This window comes from Syzygium oleosum, unplaced genomic scaffold (assembly GCF_021117445.2).
Source record: "Syzygium oleosum isolate NSW1041296 unplaced genomic scaffold, Sole_v2.1 Sole_v2.22, whole genome shotgun sequence".
In the NCBI taxonomy this organism is placed as follows: domain Eukaryota; kingdom Viridiplantae; phylum Streptophyta; class Magnoliopsida; order Myrtales; family Myrtaceae; genus Syzygium; species Syzygium oleosum.
This window is the reverse complement of record NW_026607506.1, coordinates 5744763-5765608: the sequence shown is the minus strand read 5'-3', so window position 1 is coordinate 5765608 and position 20846 is coordinate 5744763. Positions and strand designations below refer to the sequence as shown.

The window sequence follows — 20846 nt, the reverse complement described above, 5'->3', positions numbered from 1 at the left end:
TATGAATAGTCAGAAGAGGATTAGCAAAGATATGCATGCGCGATGGTGTCAATTCTTGCAAAAATTTCCTTTCAGATTACAGCACAAGTCAGGTGTGCATAATGTCGTAGCAGATGCATTGAGTAGGAGAGCTGGCTTGTTGATTACATTAAGCCAAGACATCTTTGGGTTTGAGCAGTTGAAAGACTGTTATGTAGATGATAATGACTTTGAAAAAATTTGGGAGTCATGTGCTGCTAGTCAACCTGTACAAGAATTTTATGTGCAGGATGGCTATTTGATGTGTAGCAACCAGCTTTGCCTTCCTCGAACATCATTACGAGAGAAGGTAATTCGCGATTTACATGATGGTGGATTAGCTGCACATCTAGGTCGTGATAAAACTATTGCTGCAGTCCAGGAGCGATTTTACTGGCCCCAGTTGCGTAGAGATGTCAGTAGGTACGTACAAAAGTGTTAAGTTTGCCAGACTGCTAAGGGTCAATCTAAGAATATAGGTCTGTAAATGCATTTACCTGTTCCTAACAATATATGGGAAGATCTGTCCATGGATTTTGTGCTTGGTTTACCACGGACACAAAGAGGCGTGGATTCTGTTTTCGTTGTGGTTGACAGATTTTCCAAGATGGCACACTTCATTCCTTGTAGGAAAACTTCTAATGCAGTAAGTGTGGCCAGATTATTCTTCAAGGAAGTGGTTCGTTTGCATGGTGTGCCCAAGTCTATTACCTCAGATAGGGATAGTAAATTTCTAGGGCATTTTTTGCGGACTTTATGGAAACTGTTTGATTCATCTTTGAATTTCAGTAGTACAGCTCACCCGCAGACTGATGGGCAAACAGAGGTGGTTAATAGAACTCTGGGAAACTTGATTCGAAGCATTTGTGGAGATAAGCCGAAGCAATGGGATGTTGCTTTATCACAAACAGAGTTTGCTTATAATAATGCAGTTCATAGTTTTATTGGCAGGTCGCCTTTTTCTGTTGTTTATACAAAGGCGCCTCAGCATACTCTGGATTTGGTACAGTTGCCTAAGCAAGCGGATAAAAGTGTAACAACGGATTATATGGCTAAACAGATTGTGGAGGTGCATCGTGAAGTCAAACAGAAGCTGGAGGAAGCTAATCAGAAGTATAAAGCTGCAGCAGATAAGCATCGGCCGAAGCAGGTGTTTGCGGTAAGTGATCAAGTCATGGTTTTTCTTCGTAAAGAGCGATTACCAGCTGGATCTTACAGTAAATTACGGCCAAAGAAGTATGGACCTTACGCTGTCAGCAAGAAAATCAACAATAATGCTTATGTTATAGACCTTCCACATAGCATGGGCATATCCAACACTTTTAATGTTGCTGATTTGTCACCGTTTCATGAGTCCACAGAGCCGTTATATCCAGATCCTGATTTTAACTCGAGGACGAGTTCTTTTCAAGTAGAGGAGAATGATGCGGAATCTATTAATGGTGCGTTTCTGGACCGATTGGATGGGCAGAAGTCCAAACGGAAGGTGAAACAGTGATGTGACTAGAACCGGTGGACCCGATCGACGACATCGGATATTTTTTATGAGTTAATTTAAAAAGGCAGTTTTCTAATTTTGATGTTTTACGCTTTCCAATTTATATTAGGTAACTTTCCTATTATGATTAGGTTTCCTATTGTAATTAGGTTTAACCCCTATAAAAGGGTGTTTAGGGTTGTTTTGAAGACAGAACATTCTTATCATCAATATTGAATTTCGAGATTTTTCTCTCTAAGCAAGGTTTTGCTTGAATTATTCGCGGAACGCTGCGTCAAAACAAGGCATGTTTTTGGTCGACAAAGTGCCGTTCTCCGTGTGAGATTATCGAGGGTAAGTCAATCGGAGAGGCCTAGGCGCAAAGTGTCATGGTACTTTCCCAATTGGAGAAGCATCTACTCACAAGTTTAGCAAAATGATCACGGAATGCATTGCGCCATGCTCTGCTTAACTTGAGCTCAGCCGATCATGTTGAGCATGCTCGACCCAAATGATCACCTGGTTGTATATTTAGTGTAGTTCTAAGCAGTTATCTCCAGCAGTGCTTAAAAGAAAGCTTTAATTTTGCAATCTAGCTAGGAATGGAGTACTTTTTTACACTTGTTTCGACAATGACGTACTTTTTCATGCATGCTCGAGCCAAATGTACGTAGTTTCAATGAAATTTTTCCGACGAGAAGGGGTTTGTAATGCTCTTGTTAAATGAACCCTGACCCAGAAACCCTAAGAAGAAAACTAGGAGACACATAACTACAATTCCATTGATCCCAGTGTTCTGTCGTCTGTTCAGGGACTAGGGTTACCTTCAACAACTAACGATGACACCAGAAATGGTATAAATGACTCGTGTATGCACAAAATTTCCTTGTCAATCTAGAGGTACCTGATATGTGCTTGTCTTGATATATTCCGATCAATCATGTTCTAGAAGAAATATGCTCTGTTGCAACTTAGTAGAAAGACATAGTCCCACACAAAGATATTCTCTTCCATCGGGCGGAATAGAAGATTGTTTCACGTTATAGAAACTTTTCTTTTTCTACATGAAACATTTTTCGTCGGTCATAGACTTGACCGGTTTAACTTAAATTTTGTATTTGTACAATCTTTTCTTTTTAATTTGCATATGAATTGGTCGAACGGAGTACTTGAAGATGTTGTTCAGTAGAGCGGGCAGTAATTTGGACCAATTGGATGGTCCGGGTCCGCTGTCCTGCATGGAGTAGACGTCCATGCCATGACCCAACGCCCAATTCACAAAAACAAACCTTCCGACCGAATTGTCTCCAATTTCCCGCACGCTAAATTTTGCGGTCGGGAGCATTCAAGTTCCAAATTGAGTAAGCACGCATGTTCTATGTTCGATAGTGAAGTTAATCAAACAAGACGATTTGGACCAACCTACATTGGTCTATACTGATTTATAGATCACATAAATAAATTAATGCGACGAAGGGTTAATATTTCAGGCGCTACCGGGAACCGGTGAGAGGGTTTCTGAAATGCGCCAAGCTGATGCTAACGAAGGACGGTGAGGTTCATGTGACCCATAAGACAGCTCATCCGTTCGACAAGTGGGAAATAGAGAAGCTGGCTGAGGAACCAGGCCTGCGCTTGGCTGAGAAGGCACGGTTCACAGAGTGGGACTATTCAGGTTATTGCAATGAGAGAGGATGAGGGAGGAGGTGCGCAAAGCTAATCTTACAAAATTGCCCTGCCTATTTATGGCCCTTCACCAAATCAATAATGACGGGAAAAGTTCTAAACCTTTCGCATTAGTGCCAATTTAGTCCTAAACCTTTTGCATTGGTGCCAATTTAGTCCTAAACCTTTTTTTTGTGCCAATTCAGTCTTAAACATTTTGTTTTTGCGCCAATTTAGTCGTTCCGGTCAATTTTGACCGGAATTTGCTGACGTGGACGCCTGCCGGCCGGCGGCCGGTCACCGGCGCCGATGTGGACAACTTTAATAATATTTTAATTTTTTTTAATTTTTATATTTTTTCCTTTTTATTCTTTTTTTTCCACTTTTTTTTTTGGTCACTTCCTTCCTCTGGCCGGTCGCCGGACCAGCGACTGGCCAGAGCTCGTCGGCCACTGGCGAGGGCGGCCTCGCCAGATCTGGCGAGGTCGGGCCTCACCCAACCATGGCGAGGCTCGAGCCCTCCCCGGAGGCAGCGGTGAGGGCGAGCCTCGCCTTGGTCCGGCGAGGAGGTCGGGCCTTGCCCGACCATGGCGAGGCTCGAGCCCTCGCCGGAGGCTGCGGCGAGGGCGAGCCTTGCCATGGTCGGGCGAGGCCCGACCTCGCCGGATCTGGACTATAATTTGTGACTCGCAACATGTTGTTGCTTTCATAGTGGCCCAAATACTATTATGCTACCAAGTCTATTATGGACTATAAAAAAATAAATAATAAATAATTGTAAATTGTTGTGTGGTTCATTCGTTCAAGTATTCGTAACTCGCAATATGTTATTACTCTCATAGTGACCCAAATACTATTATCCTAACAAGGCCCATTATAATAAGATTGACTCTGTCACTAAAATCGTGGTTTAAACCCTAAAATAATAGCTAATAATCATATATGGGAAATATGTCAATGATTTAAGGGTCCATTTGTTTTGCAGAAAATGCACAATTTCTGGAAAATATTTTCATTCCAGTGTTTGGCTGAAACCTGAAAATGATTTTGAAAGTATTTTCAGTCGTTTGGTAAGGAAAATCTGATGGGAAAAATTATCAAAAATTTCGTATTTTTTAATTTTTTTTTTTGTTTTGCTTCTTCCTTGGCCAGTTGTTGACCTCGCGACCACAAGTGAGCTCAAGCCTCACCCGAGGTCGACGACCTTGAACCTCGCCGCCAGAGGCCGTGAGCTCATCCAATCTGGCTAGGTCCGAGCTTGCTGACCTCGAGCAAGCAAGAACCTCGCAAAGGCCCTGAGCTCGCTCGATCTAGCGAGGCTCAAGCCTCGCTGCCAGAGGCCGTGAGCTTGCCTAATCTGGCGAGGGCCAAACTCGCCGCCCATCATCGTGGCCAGCAACTGGCCGAAGAAGAAGCAAAAAGAAAAAGGAAGAAAAGAAAGGAAAAGAAAAAATTAAAAATATTTAAAAGTTTCATTAATCAAGGACCTGAACTCGAGCACTGAGGACCCGCGCATGACCTTTGTGGACCTAGGCTTGAGGCTCGGGACTAGAGCTCGAGCGTCAGGGACCTGAGCACGGCCTTTATGGACCCAAGTTCGGGTGTCGGAGCATCGGATACAAGCATTAGGAGTTTGGGCTCGGCCTCAATGGACCCGAGTGTGGGCACCAGGGGCTCCGGCCTGGCCGCCGGAGACCTGGTCTTGAACGCCGGGACCCAGGAAGCAACGTTATGGTTTCTGTGCCCAAGCGTAAAGTTTCGATACAAACACCGATACTTAGTCATATTTTGGAAAACATTTTCCATATCTTTAAAAAAGAAAATCATTTTCCTAAATTTAAGCTTTTGTAAGAAAATATTTTTCGTTGACTAGGAAAACATTTTCGAGGGTGATTAGCTGTGACCATTTTGGTCCCAGGACAACATTCTTGTGTAGAAGTTTTAGGCTTGTGCTAACAATGCCGAGATCAACAGAGCCTACAGTGTTTATTTACTGTTTCAGTTTTGGGTTAATTGATGCGAGTAGACTATCTGCACACGAGTACATAGCAAATGGGACCGTCGAAGGAATCTGCTCTTCGTGAATGATCGGCATCTTGGTCGTCCTGATCGCCTCCTTTCTGCATTAATCAATATTTAATAGCCATGTCTGAGTCTGCAAATAATTTTTGCATCCAAGAAATTGGGATTATGTGGGATACGAGAGACGGAACAGCTAGTGTGCAGTAAAGGTTTCTTGGTTCTTGCTAAGCTGTCTGTAGCATAAGGAAAGAATCTTTCACAACTTCTAGAAGTCTGACCAGTTCATCACCTCAATGACGCAGTCAACCAAATAAATTTCCCTGGAAGTGTCTGTTGTCACCGTACACTTTTCAATTGGTTAGAACTGAATTTATTTTCTCTCGAACTTCTTCCAACCCGTATATGTTACTTATAAATCAAAGTCTTCGAAAGATTCCTGCATGAGACAAGTGCCTTATGGAGGCTCACTGTCTTGAAAGGTTTCCTTTTCTCCTTCATGGTGTTGGCGAGCGAAAACGGCTTGCCTAGATGTTGAAGCAACACCGTGATTGGTGGAGATAGTAGGCCTCTTTGCTCTTGCTAAGCTGTCTGTGGCACAATGCAACTTGAGGAAAGAATCTTTCACAACTTCTAGAACTCTGACCAATTCATTACCTCAATGAAGCTGTCAGCCAATAAATTTCCCTGAAAGTGCCTGTTTTCACCGTAGACTTTTCAATAGGTTAGAACTGAATTCAATTTTGCTTGAACTCTTCCCACCCGTATTTGTTATTTATAAGTCAAAGTCTTCGAAAGATTCCTGCATAAGACAAGTGCCTTACGGAGGCTAACAGTTTGTACAGTTGAAAGGTTTCCTTTTCTCCTTCGTGGTGTTTGGGAGCGAAAATGGCTAGCCTAGCTGTTGAAGCAACGCTGAGATTGGTGGAGATAGTCTCCTCCTTAATCCTCGAAGAGATCAACCGGAAAAAAGATGTCAAGGAGGATATTGATTGCATCATGAGATGGTTGAAGACCATGCGAGCTTTCCTGAGGGACCAAGAAGGAACTCAAGGCAACGAGGGTCATCAGGACAAGGTACACCAAATTCGAGATTTGGCATATGATATTGAGGATGCTTTTGATGACTTCATGTTCCACGTGCCGCACCATGTGCATACGCACATGATCACGAAATTTGCACACGGGGCTACTCATTTTCCCCAGCAAAGGGTAGTCCTTCATAAAATGTCTTCCAGGATCAAAAAAATTAGAACTAAAATCCAAAATTTTGGATATCTTGAACCTCTCCGCACTGGAAATACTACTTCTGGAGAAAGCGGGACCTCTGGTGTTGGGTCTGAAGATCATTTGGCCCACCGAGTTGTTGAAGAAGATGATATCGTGGGTTTCGAAGGCCATGTGGAATGCATTCGTGATCAGTTGCTATCCGGAGAACCCAAGCTTTCCACAATTTCCATTGCGGGCCCTCCTGGTTCGGGTAAAACTGTTCTCGCTAAGCAGGTTTTTGAGTGCAAGAGAGTTCAGGGGCATTTCGACTTCCATGCTTGGTTGCGTGTCTCTCCTTCCTTTAAGCGCGAGGAGATTTTATGGAGCATATTGACACAATTCTTTCCTGGGATGGATGGGTCAGTTCTCATAAAAGGAGTCGCCGTTAGAGAAATTTTCAGTAAATATATGCAGCAGAAACGGTTCATTGTTGTTCTGGACGATATATGGAGAATGCAAGATTGGGAAAAGATTGTAAATGAATTACAGATTGGTTCCAGCGGAAGTAGAATATTGATCACTTCTCGCAACAGTGGCGTTGGCGAGTCTTGTGTCGGATACCCCAACTATGTCCACCAACTGAATGGTTTACCATGGAAAGAAGCATTTAATTTATTTGGTAAGAAGGCTTTCTGGAGCCGCAATGGGATTTGCCCCCCCGAGTTGGAGGATTGGTCCGAGAAAATAATTAAGAAGTGTGAAGGGCTTCCCTTTGCAGTCATAGCAGCGGGCAACCTTCTGTCAAAGAAGGGGCAAATTCCACATGAATGGAAGAAATTGCACGACAGCCTCGGAGCCAATCTTCCTGTTATTGGGAGTATTCTGTTGCCAAGTTACAAGTACCTCCCGAGCAATCTAAGAAGCTGCTTTTTGTACTTCAGTATTTTTCCTGAGGACTATTCGATTCAGCGGCAAAGATTGATTCGCCTATGGATAGCTGAAGGATTCGTGAAGGAAGCGAGGAACACATCTCTGGAGGAAACTGCAGAGAATTATCTTAATGAGCTCGTTCAGAGGAATCTGGTTGATGTGACAGCGAAGGATATCGAAGGACGGGTGAGAAGTTGCCGTGTCCTGAATATTGTTCACGAATTCATCATTGACAAGGCTGAGGAAGAGAACTTTGTCGGATCTGCATCGGAAAGAAGCTCATCGTCACAGGGAAGAATCCGGCGCCTATCTGCTCAAACAGATATCCGCACAAATGTTGAACTTAGTCAAACATTAAGACACGTTCGGTCTGCTTTCATGCTCGGGCGAGGAAAGTTTCCGAGCTTAAAGTTTTTCCAGTTGTTAAGGATTTTAGATATGCAAGGCGCTCCGCTGGAGGATTTCCCCAACGGTGTTAAAGAACTTGTGCTTCTAAAGTACCTGAGTTTTCAAGAGACAAATATCAAGACAGTTCCCAAGTTCATAGAGAAGCTTGCCTTCCTCGAAACCTTGGACCTCAACAAACAAGAGTCACGCGGCTTCCAGGGAGCATTTTTCAGTTGCACCGTTTGTGTCATCTGCTTGTTTATAGATATGACGTGAAGAACTACATGACTTTTGATGGTGCAAAGGGCGTAGAGATGCTCAGTGGAAGAGGGGCCTTATCTAACATACAGAAGTTGTCCCTCGTAATGGCTACAACTGAGCTTATTGAGAAATTGGATGGTATGATCCATCTAAGGAAGCTCGGACTCATAAATTTGAAGAGCAAGGATGGGAGAAAAGTCTGTGAGTCCATCCAGAAAATGGAGCATCTCTCGACACTTGATCTAAGGGCAGAATCAGGGGACCATCTTGAATTGGATCATATTCAGATCAAGCCCGGGTTTGTGTTTCTTCGGCACCTTTACTTAAAAGGGCAACTGCAAAAGTTACCCAAGTGGGTTTCTTCACTGGAGAGTCTCATCAAAGTCTGCCTAAAGTGGTCGAGATCAAACATCAATCCGCTTCAAGCTCTTCAAGACTTGCCTAATCTGATGGATCTCAATATGGTCGATGCTTTTACGGGGCAAACACTAGAATTCAAGGCGAACACGTTCAGGAAACTGAAGATGCTTCAGATTGAACAATTCAGCGAGCTGAGCATTGTGGATGTGCAGGTCAATGCAATGCCTGCTCTTGAAAAGTTGACATTTCGCAAGTGCGAGAAATTGGATACGCTTCCCTTTGGTATAAAAATGCTAACTAATCTCCAAGAACTGCTTCTGTACGACATGAATGGGGAGTTTATCGATCGGCTCCGTAAGAACAGTGAAGATCTCAATTTGGTCAGGCACGTCAGGGTCATCCGTTCTTACACTCTAAGCAAGGATCAGTATTGGTTGCCCCAGAATCTTTCTTGAAACTACAGCCTCATGCCTTGTGGTGTTTCTCTTCAAATTTCAGCCTCGGCTAATTTGATCAGTGCCATCACACGAGCACGGAGTACGCGTGTTAGTGTCCTTTGTTGCTGCTTTTTACCATAGTTATGGGTCATGAGCTCTGATCCGAAACTCTGTAATTTCAGTTTCGTTTGGCTTTCTCTGCTCTCAATAACTTGGACTTCAAATGTCAATCTCGATATTTCCTTGTTGAAGTTGCTTACTGGTTCATGTATTCGTTTTCCTACATTATGAGATGATAATGGCGTGGCATCCATTGGATTGCTGCTTTTATTCACTAATCAAAGCTCTAGACCGTGTACTAATTGGCATTTAAAAGTGGGTTAATCTGAGGTTTTCTTTTAATTATTTCTTTTTTTTTGTTTTGCATTTACTGATAAATGTCAAATTGCCATGTGGTAAAAGAAATTGTAAAACAACTTGGTACCCAAGTTAGCTCTAAACAAAGCAACTTGGCGCTTGCATTGAATTGAACTAGTAATACGTCCCATTCTCAAGTTCCTCTGATGAGTTTCATATTCTTAACCTCTGTCCTTTTGGTTGGCCAATGTCATATTCTTGAGTGGAGGCAAATCTTCAATTTGATTAACAAAGATAGAGACGGAGAGTCTCTAAGAATGGGCCCGAACTCTCTTTTGGGCTTCTTCTCATGCCACTTTCATTGTCATTATATACTGTGAGATATAATTGGAACTTCGAGTAAAATTATTAATATTATTTAAGTATTATCTTTTAATGTGCTAATTTTTGTTTTAGGGATAAGTGCACTGCAAATCCTTAAACTTGTCACGAAAGTACAATTGAGTCCTAAAACTTTCAAAAAGTGCAATGTAGTCCTAAAATTTGTCACGAAAGTGCAATCAAGTCTTAAAACTTTCAAAAAGTGCAATCAAGTCCTAAATTTTGTTACGAAAGTGCAATCTAGTCCTAAAAATTTTAAAAAGTGCAATTCAACAAAATGATTTGATTTGATCAATTTGACAAGTTTTAAGACTCGATTGCACTTTTTGAAAGTTTTAGGACTCGATTGTATTTTCGTGACAAGTTTTAAGACTTCAAATGCACTTATCCATTTATTTTAAGATGATATGGGTATATATTTTTTATTTTATAATTAAATCATATTTATATTATTTATAATGTAATTAATGCATGAGTGCAAATTAAATTTTTTAGAAAATTCTCCTTCCAACCCATTCCATTCCCACCAAACTTGTTCTCACAACCAAACACAATAACATCAATTCCACTCAATTCCCACATTCACGGAAAAAAAGGTATTGGAATCAGTATTTCATTCCATTCAGTTCTTTATCGGCAAAAGGACACTATAAGTGTCATAAGTTGTGTACGGCGCTCACTTTGGTGCCATAAGTTTTTTTTGGATCACTTCAGTGCCAAATCGGAGGAAAAACAATCACTTAAGGCTCCGTTCGTTTGGCGGAAAATATTCTCCTTTTGGAAAATATTTTTCCGGAAGTCATTTTCCTGGAAAATGTTTTCCCGGAGCATAATTTTCCAGTGTTCGGCGATCAATATGAAAAAGTTTCGGGAAATATTTTTCGCCGACGACCGGCGGCGGGCGGCGTCCGGCGGCGGCGCGACTGCGGCGGCGACCGGCGACCGCGGCGGCGACCGGCGGAGGACCGCGCCGGGACCGGCAGGCGGCGGCGGCGGCAGCGGCGGGACCGGCGACCGACGGCCAACGTCCGGCGTTCGGGGCGCGGCGGTGGCCGCCGGCGACCGACGGCCAACGTCCGGCGTCCGGCGGCGGCGGGGGCGATATGAAAAAGTTTCGGAAAATATTTTTCGCCGGCAACCGGCGGCGGGCGGCGTCCGGCGGCGGGGACCGGCGCGGGACCGGGCGGCTGCGACGGCGGCGGTGCGGCGGGGACCGGGCGGCGGCGACGCGCGGGCGGTGCGGCCGGCGGCACCGACGGCCAACGTACGGCGGCAGCCAGCGGCGACGGGGGCCGCCCGGCCGGCGGCAACCGACGGCCAACGTCCGGCGTCCCAGGCAAGGCGACGGCGCGATCCACGGCCAACGCTGGTCGTCCAGAGCATCCGCGGCGGCCGCGATCGGCGGCGGCGTAGCCGGCGACCGCTGGCGACGGCCGGCGACCCGGCGGCGGCGGGCGGCCGCAGGCCGCTAGCCGAGGCGGGCGCGCGACTGCGGCTGGCGGCCGGCGCATCGACGGCCAACGTCCGACGTCCGGGCGGCGGGGCCGGCGACCGGCCATTAACGCCAACGCCCTACGCCCGGCAGCGGCGGCGACCGGCGCAGGCGACAGACGGCCGCGACCGACGGCCAACGTCCGGCGTCCAGCCCGGCGGCTGACGGCGGCGGCGACGGCCGGCGACCGACGGCCCAACGTCCGGCGGCGTCGGCGACTTCGCTGGCTAGGCGGCCGGCGACATGGCGGCGGCCGGGCGACCGGCGGCGACCGGCTGCGGAGACCGGCGACCGGCGGCGGCGGCGGCCGGCCTGCCAAGCTGCGGGCGGGAGGCCGGCGACCCGCGGCGGCGGCCGGCGGGTGCGGGGCGACCGGCGTGAGGCCGGCGACCAGGGTGGCGGCCGGCGCGGCGGCGGCGGCCGGCGGCGGCGGCGGCCGGGCGGCCGGCGGGCGGCGGCCGACCGCGGCGGCGGCGGGAGGCCGGCGACCGGCGGTGTGACATCCCGAATTTCGGCCCATTTTTGGGATTTATAAAACACGTAATTTGTCAGTGTGCTTATAGTAAAATCTCGCCCGGGAACTGATCACTCCCGGTTATCATTTTAAATTAGAGATTTCGCTAGAATCGCACTCGATCAAATTTGGCCGTTATTTGGACCCCGAACTTGGCAGTCGATTTCCGGGAGTTTCGGGACAAAATAAATTGGACGGTGTCAATATTATGGTAGCCAACGTTGAGATTGTCAGGAATGATGGAAAAATGGGAGTTTTTGACCACGTGCGAATTTGGACTAGTAGGCCTCCCTCGTTATAATTTGGTCTAATTAATTTGGCCTTTGTCTCTTTTTATGTGCGAGGCTTATTTTGGATCGGTAGAACATTTTCGGTTTTTAATTTGGGCCATCAGATCGCATTTAATATTTGAATGAAGTTTGTTTTCTTTTATTTCTCTCCTCTCTCTCTCCCTCTCCCTCTCTCCTTCGCGCACACGCTCCCCCCCTTCTGACCGCGCACGTTCCCTCTCACTCTTTCTCTCTCTCTCTCTCTCTCTCTCTCTCTCTTCTCTCCTCTCTGCCGCACGCAACCCCCCTGCAGAAGTCCACTCACGCCCATTCTCCCCCCCTCCTCTGACACCCTCTCTCCTCTCTCTCTTCTTCTTCCTTCTTCTTCTCTTTCTTCTTCCTTTCTTATTTTCTCGCTTCGGTCTTCTTCCTCCCCGACGAGTCGCGTCGGACTCCGCTCCGCCCGACGCCGTCCGCTCGTCGCCAGCCGCTCGTCGCCACCGCGCGTCGCCCGACCGCTTGCCGGCACTCGTCGCCGCCACCATAGAAGCCCCCACTCTCTCTCCTCCTCCCGGCCGATTGGGTCTGCTTCACCTTTGCCCAGCTCGCCGGCCGACTGGGTCTGCTTCACCTTTGCCCAGCTCGCCGACCGCCTGGGCTCGCCGGACCGCCGCGTGCTTCGCCGTCGCCGGCCAGCTCGACCGCCACGCCCGCGCCGTCCGCCAGCCCGCCGCCCGACTCTCGCCTTCTCCTCCTCACTCGCGCGCAAAGGCAGAGCTGAGCCGCATTGCTGCCTTTCGCGCCCGAGGCCGCCATTGTTCGCCGGCCGCCGGCCGGCCCCCGTCGCCGTCGCCGCCTCCGGTGCTTGCCGTGCCGCCGCCGTGTTCCACCACAAACAACCGGCAAGCCCCCTTCCCTCCCCTTTCTCTCTCTCTCTCTCGGTTTGGCCGTGAGAGGCCTTGAGCCGGAGGAGCTCCGCGCGCCGCCGTCACTGTTCCGGCGCGGATCCGTCGCCTCGCCCGGCCGTCCAGCCGTTCCATTTCTCTCTCTATCTCTGACCGCGCCCCTCTCTCTCCCTCTCTAGGCCGTGGATTAGCTTAGACCGTCGCCGCCGCTCGCGCCGTTCGCCGGAGCCGCCGCCGCCGTTACTGTTCCGACGAGGGACCGCCGCTGTCCAGCCGCCATTACCACGTGTTCAGCTCGGTTTGAAGCTTAGGACATCCGGTGAGTTTGACCCTAAGCCCTAATTAGGACAATTTGCATTTCTAGATGGGTTTTAGGGGTTAATTAGGGTATTTTAGGGGTTAAATTGTGGAGGTTGTTAGAGGCTGATATGGTGGCTGATTTCGAGGCTTAGTGTGATGATTTAATTGAGATTTAGAGGCCCGTATTGTGCTGTGAGTCGGCTGGGCATAGGCGCCTTAATTTGGGCGAAAATGTGAATTTGGCGGGTGCAAATTGAGGACCGAGTGGAGGCCGCTATGGGCTGATTTTTGTGGCCCGTTTGGTGACCGAGAATGATGATTTAATTGAAGTTTAGTGGACTATAGTGTGCTGTGATGTGGCGAGGCATAGGTGCCGTGATTTGGACGGAATTGTGGATTTAGCGGGTGAAATTGGGAGACCGAATGGTGGCTGTCTTGGTGGCTATTTTACGGGCTTAGTGCGACAATTTAGTTGAGATTTAGTGACCCGCGAGGTGCTGTGAGATGGCTGGACAGATTGGTTCGGAGTGGTCCAAGTTTGGAGTAAGTTCGGGGTTTAAATATGGATTTTAGTGCGCGCCTCATTTGATCTTTGTGGTGGCTGATTAGAATGATGGTTTGGGGAGTTTAATGGGGCATTTTGAAGATATTTATTGGCCTAGACATTGCGGTATAGTGGCTGGCCACGACAGGATTTGATTTAGGCGAGGCGTGATCAATTTGAAGTTTAATTGTGCAATTACCGGGAATGATCGCATTGATCAATTGACTAGCTAAATGAGCCTTGTTGTGATTGATTTTAGGATGCCATGTTGCTTGTTTAGCGGGACTAAGAATGGAATAGCTTGGCGGGCCTCGAATGCGAGGGTTCTTGTTATCCCGGTTGTGTGGATTGTGCATGGATTGTGTGTCAAGTTGATGCCATGGCTGATTTGAATTGATTGTCTGATTGGGCATGTTGATTTATGAAATTGAATATGCGTGGTGCAAATGCGCATGATTGCATCATGATTTGAGTAAGTGGTGCGGTGCAAGTGCATGCCCGAGTGTGAAGTTTATGGCCATGAGTTTGCATCACGAGCATTGGCACGGCATGTGCATTTACAAGTGTGCTCGAGTGACATGTGCATTGTGATCACCTAAAATGCCCTGATGCGTTTAACGCGGGGTTCAGATGAAAATTGGTGCTTGTGAATGTGTGATCACAATAAACCCTGATGCGTTTTACGCGGGGTAGTGAACCCGTCCTGAGGCGTTTAACGCGGGACGATGCCCGGATTGCCGGAAGACGGCCAACCTGATGCGTTTACGCGGGTTCGGTCCGTATATGGAGATCGGTGTTGCGCCTGATGCGTTTACGCGGGCTAGAGACACTGGGCCTGATGCGTTTACGCGGGCCAGGAAGTGTTGGATAGTGATAGACCTGATGCGTTTTACGCGGGTCGGACCTGATGCGTTTAACGCGGGTCGGAGGAGAAATTGATAAATGGCAAGTATGCTAGAGTGCAAGCGTGCGAAAATGCATTGATGAGGCGTGAGCACGCGTATGAGCACGAGCATAAGCATGACATGCGTTGTGACCAAATGATGTGTACATGTGCTGCGACTGGGTCCTATGTTTTATGCTTGAACTGTAAGTGCCTAACCTGTAGGGCAAGGTGAGTGTTGGATTTGGGCCCGAGGGCCTAAATCAATTATGATTTGCTTGGTGTGTTGATTTAGTACTCGTCAGGAGGTGCACTTTAGCCTAATTTAGGTTTAGGGAATTACTCGCTGAGATTTATTCTCACTGTTGTTGAAACCCAATTTTTCAGACCCCCAGCCTTGAGGATGCCAGGCGTATTGAAATGTTTTGGGAGGAGCCCCGGCTAGATATAGTGTTTGATCGCTGAGCCACGTACCCGCTTTTGACTTTTGAGGGTGGGCTGTATATGAATATTGTATATGTTTCCCAATGTCAAAACAAGTGTATATTTATCCGTGCTGGTTGTTGTATGGCTATCCTTGGTTAGGTGTATTTTAATGTACGGGTGGTTTTAATTACTTCCGCATGTGCTTTAAATCTCTGTGTTGGGTGTTGGGTCGGCGACGCGTCCTGGGACGTCGCACACGAATCGACCTTTGCGAGGGATGTGGCGCGCCGAGGAGTGCGGGGCGTGACATCCCCGTTTGATTTGGTATCAGAGCAAGGTCAGCTCGGTCCAATTAGGTCGAAGCTTGGAGTGATAAGGAGCGGTGACCTTGGGTAGCCAGTAGGGTGACCTCGTGTGCTATGTGTACCTCCTGACTGCTTGTGTTTGATTGAGTGCTTGTTTTAGTTGATCGTAAAGTGCAGGTGCGGCAGGACCCGAGGTAAGTACGCGAATCTCCTTGGTTGAGATGTCGTGCTATTGTGTAAGATCGCATCTTTGGTTGCTTGACTGTCACAGTGTATACCGCCTAGGACCTTAGACCGGTTTAGCTTGGTTTAGGTCTCTAATTCCTGAATGGGATTATAGCAGGTAAGTGAGTGGTGTGACCTTGTGAGTTTGAGTAGTTGAAGTTGAGGTCGAGGTAGAGGTCGAGGTCGAGGTCGAGGTCGCATAAGTCTGCAAGCTGGAGTTGCAGAGGATCCCAGAGTGGATGGAATTCTGAAGGCACATGAGGAGGTTGGAATTTTCATGGGAATGATGGGAACCAAGGTTGAGAGTAAGTTAATGCAGTTAGATAGACGCAATAGCTAGTTGAGCAATTTTCGAAATTGAAACCTCCGCAGTTTGATGGGAAAAGTGACTCCGAGGCTACATCACTTTGGATCTAAGGGTTGGAAAAAGGCTTTGCAGTGTTGGGGGATGCTTTGGTAGGGGACTTCAATGGGAAGTAATTTTCGGAGAGTGCACAAGAACAGAAAAAGACAGAGTTCCTCCTGGATGTCAGTCGATCAGTACGAGGTCAAGTTTGTAAGGCTACCTAAGTATGCACCAAGGATGGTCAAGGACCATGTGGATAGGACAAAGAGGTTCGGGGATGGATTGAAATCGGAACTTTGCAATCAGTTAGTACTCTTGAGTTTTAAGGGATTTCAATGAGCTGTGTGAGACGGCTCAATGGGTAAAATGGATATGAGTGAAATGGCTGCTGCTTTGGGACCGCGGTACGCGCCGGTTAGGGACAATAGGAACTTGGGAAAAAGGTCTATGATAGAGAATATGAGACTTGTCCCTCCGGTAAGGAAGAACTGTGGAGAGCCGAACTACTACTCCGACGCCGTATGTAGGTCTTGTGGAAAAAGGCATAGAAATAGTCATTGTCAAGGTATAAGTGAAGCATGTTGTGGATGTGGACAGCAAGGTCATCGAGTGAGAAATTGCTGAACTGATAGATTAGACCACTGATGCAATCACAGTGATCGCAGATAGGACATTAAGCGAGAGATGCCCTGAAGATCAATCAGAATCGGCTAAGGATCTAAGGAAAAGTATATGTTTTGGCTGAGAAGGAAGCAAAGGATGTGCCGTGAAAGTCGGTATGCGTTACGAGGTGATATTGGGTGCAATAGGAGATGAATTTGAAGTTATCGCTTGAGTGGTCACGAAAGACTTATAATTAATTTTATGGTGAATAGGCGCAATCGGTCTAAGGATTTATGGATTACTGCTGATATTCTTGGACGAGTTTGGAAAGATGAGTATTGCTTAGAAATTTCAGATTTTGTAAAGGATCGATGTGATTCGTTTTTGGGAGACTGTTGGATTGGAATTGGATGGATTGAGCTTGGCCTTGAAGTATAGAAAGATAATGATTTGGTGGCTAACTAGTCGGTTGAGGAACCAAGGCTAAAGGACATAAACGAGATGTGTAATCTTCCCGATGTCTTTCCTCAGGGATTGCTGGGATTGCCACCTGAAAGGGAAGTGGAGTTTGTGGTTGAATTAACCCTAGGGACTGAGCCAATCTCGAAGCCGCTCTATAGGATGTCGCTGTCAGAGTTGAAAGAACTTAAGGTTCAGATGCAAGAATTGCTAGACAAAGGTTTTATCCGACCGAGAGCGTCTCCATGGGGAGCGCCAGTCCTGTTCGTCAGGAAGAAGGACGGGTCGTTGAGGCTGTGTATCGATTACCGTCAGCTGAGTCAAGTGACAGTCAAGAATAAGTATCCCCTCCCAAGGATTGACAACCTGTTCGACCAATTGCAGGGAGCCTCGGTATTTTCTAAGATCGACCTAAGGACAGGGCATCATCAGTTAAGGATCCAAAAGGAGGTTATCCCAAAGACGGCATTCAGGACGAAGTATGGATATTATGAGTTCACGGTAATGCCGTTTGGACTAACTAATGCCCTGCTGCTTTCCTGGACTTAATGAACTGAGTGTCCAAGGAATTCTTAGACCAGTTCGTCATTGTCTTCATCGATGATATCCTAGTGTATTCAAAGAGTCCCGAGGAACATGAGGCACACTTGGAAAAGGTTTTAAGGATGCTAAGAGAGCATGCACTGTATGTTAAGTTTAGCAAGTGCGAATTTTGACTGAATCGGGTAGCGTTTGTCGGACATATAATTTCCGGAGAAGGAATCTCCGTGGATCCGGCAAAGATTGAAGCAGTGATGGATTGGCCGAGACCGACAATAGTTACTGAGGTGCGGAGCTTCCTAGGACTGACAGGGTATTATCGACGATTTGTGGAAGGATTCTCAGCGATAGCCACTTCATTGATGATGTTGCTTAAGAAGGAAAACGAAATTCCGATGGACGGAAAAGCGCAAAGAGAGTTTTCAGGAATTGAATATGAGCCCAAGGCGTTGGATGGAGTTGCTAAAGGACTATGATTGTGATATATTATATTATCCCGGAAAGGCCAATCGGGTAGCGGATGCCTTGAGTCGGAAATCGAGCATCGCGCAATTGTTGGTCAAAGAGTGGATTTTATTGGAGGGATCGCGGCATTCAGAATTTAAGTTCGAGGTAGGACACCTCTCTAGTCTGATGGCGACATTAAGGATTGAACCGGAAGTGCAAGCCAAGATTAAGGCGTTGCAGTCTACAAACCCTGAGATTCAGAAGATTTTGGAGATGGATGGCACTAAGAGGAAACCGGACTTCCAAGTGTCCGAGGACGAAATTCTTAAGTTTCGAGGACGTTATGTGTGCCCGATGATTGGGGACTTAAGGAAGAGATTTTGTCGGAGGCTCACAGGAGCAATTATAGCATTCACCCGGGCAGCACTAAGATGTACCAGAATCTCCGACAGCACTACTGGTGGAATGGAATGAAAGTGGACGTGGCCAAGCATGTGGCCAAGTGTTTGACGTGCCAACAAGTGAAGGCACAGCATTGTAAACCTGGCGGAATGTTGCAGCGTTGGGAATCCCATAATGGAAATGGAAGTACATTACAATGGATTTTGTAACGGACCGCCAAGAAGCCGAGGGGACACGACTCTATATGGGTGATAGTGGATAGGTTGACCAAGTCAGCGCACTTCCTGGCGGTGCGAAAGGACTTCGAGTTAGAAAGGCTGGCAGAGCTATATGTACGACAAGTTGTTCGTCTTCATGGGGTGCCGGTGTCAATCACTTCAGACCGTGATCCCCGATTTACTGCGAATTTTTGGAAAAGTCTGCAATCGACCATGGGGACTAAGTTGCAATTCAGTACGGCCTATCATCCGCAGACGGATGGCCAGTTTGAGAGGACTATTCAGACTTTGGAGGACATGCTGAGAGCATGTGAGTTAGATTTTTCAAGACAAGTGGGAAGAACAGTTACATTTGGTGGAATTTGCCTACAATAACAGTTTTCAGCAGAGTGTCGGGATGGCACCGTTTGAGGCACTATATGGCAGGGTGTGCAGAACACCATTGTGTTGGGATGAAGTGGGGGAAAGAAGTATAACGGGTCCAGAGTTTATTCAGCAATCGGTGGAAACAGTAAAGGTTATCCGGGAAAGGTTGAGAACTGCTCAGAGCCGTCAAAAGAACTATGTGGACCGGAGACGTAGGCCTTTGGAGTTTCAAGTAGGGGATCACGTTTCTCTCGAGGTATCGCCGATGAGAGGACTGTCTTGGTTTGACAAGAAAGGGAAACTAAGTCCAAGATATGTAGATCCATATGAGATTTTGGAAAGGATTGGATCGTTAGCATACTGCCTAGCCTTACCACCGAAATTGTCACAAATTCATATCATCTTCCACGCGTCGATGTTAAGGAAGTATGAACCAGACCCGACCCATAAGCTGAATCATGAAGTAATGGACGTGGACGACAGGGTGTCGTACGTGGAAAAGGCAGTTAGGATCGAAGATAGAATAGAGAGAGTGTTGTGAAACAAGAAATTTCAATAGCCAAGGTAATTTGGAAACACAATAGGATTGCAAGTGCGACGTGGGAAAGTGAGGAGCTGATGCGACACCAGTACCCCCATTTGTTTGGATAACTGGGTTGGATTGTAAATTTCGAGGACGAAATTTTTGTAAGGGGGGAAGAGTTGTGACATCCCGAATTTCGGCCCATTTTTGGGATTTATAAAACACGTAATTTGTCAGTGTGCTTATAGTAAAATCTCGCCCGGGAACTGATCACTCCCGGTTATCATTTTAAATTAGAGATTTCGCTAGAATCGCACTCGATCAAATTTGGCCGTTATTTGGACCCCGAACTTGGCAGTCGATTTCCGGGAGTTTCGGGACAAAATAAATTGGACGGTGTCAATATTATGGTAGCCAACATTGAGATTGTCAGGAATGATGGAAAAATGGGAGTTTTTGACCACGTGCGAATTTGGACTAGTAGGCCTCCCTCGTTATAATTTGGTCTAATTAATTTGGCCTTTGTCCCTTTTTATGTGCGAGGCTTATTTTGGATCGGTAGAACATTTTCGGTTTTTAATTTGGGCCATCAGATCGCATTTAATATTTGAATGAAGTTTGTTTTCTTTTATTTCTCTCCTCTCTCTCTCTCCCTCTCCCTCTCTCCTTCGCGTACACGCTCCCCCCCTTCTGACCGCGCACGTTCCCTCTCACTCTTTCTCTCTCTCTCTCTCTCTCTCTCTCTCTCTCTCTTCTCTCCTCTCTGCCGCACGCAACCCCCCTGCAGAAGTCCACTCACGCCCATTCTCCCCCCTCCTCTGACACCCTCTCTCCTCTCTCTCTTCTTCTTCCTTCTTCTTCTCTTTCTTCTTCCTTTCTTATTTTCTCGCTTCGGTCTTCTTCCTCCCCGACGAGTCGCGTGCCTGGACTCCGCTCCGCCCGACGCCGTCCCGCTGCGCCACTGCCGCTCGTCGCCACCGCGTCGCCCGACCGTTGCGGCACCCTGTCGCCGCCACCATAGAAGCCCCCTCTCTCTCCTCCTCCCGGCCGATTGGGTCTGCTTCACCTTTGCCCAGCTCGCCGGCCGACTGGGTCTGCTTCACCTTTGCCCAGCTCGCCGACCGCCTGGGCTCGCCGGACCGCCGCGTGCTTCGCCGTCGCCGGCCAGCTCGACCGCCACGCCGCGCCGTCCGCCGCCGCCGCCGCCGACTCTCGCCTTCTCCTCTCTCACGCGCAGCAGGCGAGCTCCGCCGCTCTTGCCTTTCGCGCCCGGCCGCCGCTGTTCGCCGGCTCGCCGGCGCCCCCGCTTGTCGCCGTCGCCGCCTCCGTGCTTGCCCGGTCGCCGCCGTGTTCCACCACAAACAACCGGCAAGCCCCCTTCCTCCCCTTTCTCTCTCTCTCTCGGTTTGGCCGTGAGAGGCCTTGAGCCGGAGGAGCTCCGCCGCCGCCGTCACTGTTCCGGCGCGGATCCGTCGCCTCGCCCGGCCGTCCAGCCGTTCCATTTCTCTCTCTATCTCTGACCGCGCCCCTCTCTCTCCCTCTCTAGGCCGTGGATTAGCTTAGACCGTCGCCGTCGCT

The 20846-nt window shown here is 47.9% G+C and overlaps 1 protein-coding gene across 1 annotated transcript; it reads left to right on the top strand.

Moving 5' to 3' along the window:
* Window positions 1-6067: 6067 nt before the first annotated feature.
* On the top strand, window positions 6068-8781 carry LOC115666698 (disease resistance protein RPM1-like). The gene is made up of 2 exons (XM_030588378.1): window positions 6068-7857; window positions 7971-8781. The coding sequence occupies exons 1-2, from the start codon at window positions 6068-6070 to the stop codon at window positions 8779-8781; spliced, it is 2601 nt and encodes an 866-aa protein (XP_030444238.1).
* The last annotated feature ends 12065 nt before the right edge of the window (window positions 8782-20846 follow it).

Excerpts from the sequence above, each read along its gene's own strand:
- LOC115666698 (XM_030588378.1), top strand. The coding sequence starts at position 6,068 with ATGGCTAGCCTAGCTGTTGAAGCAACGCTGAGATTGGTGGAGATAGTC. Across the intron at positions 7,858-7,970 it reads AATATCAAGACAGTTCCCAA|ATATGACGTGAAGAACTACA; the intron begins GTTCATAGAGAA and ends GCTTGTTTATAG.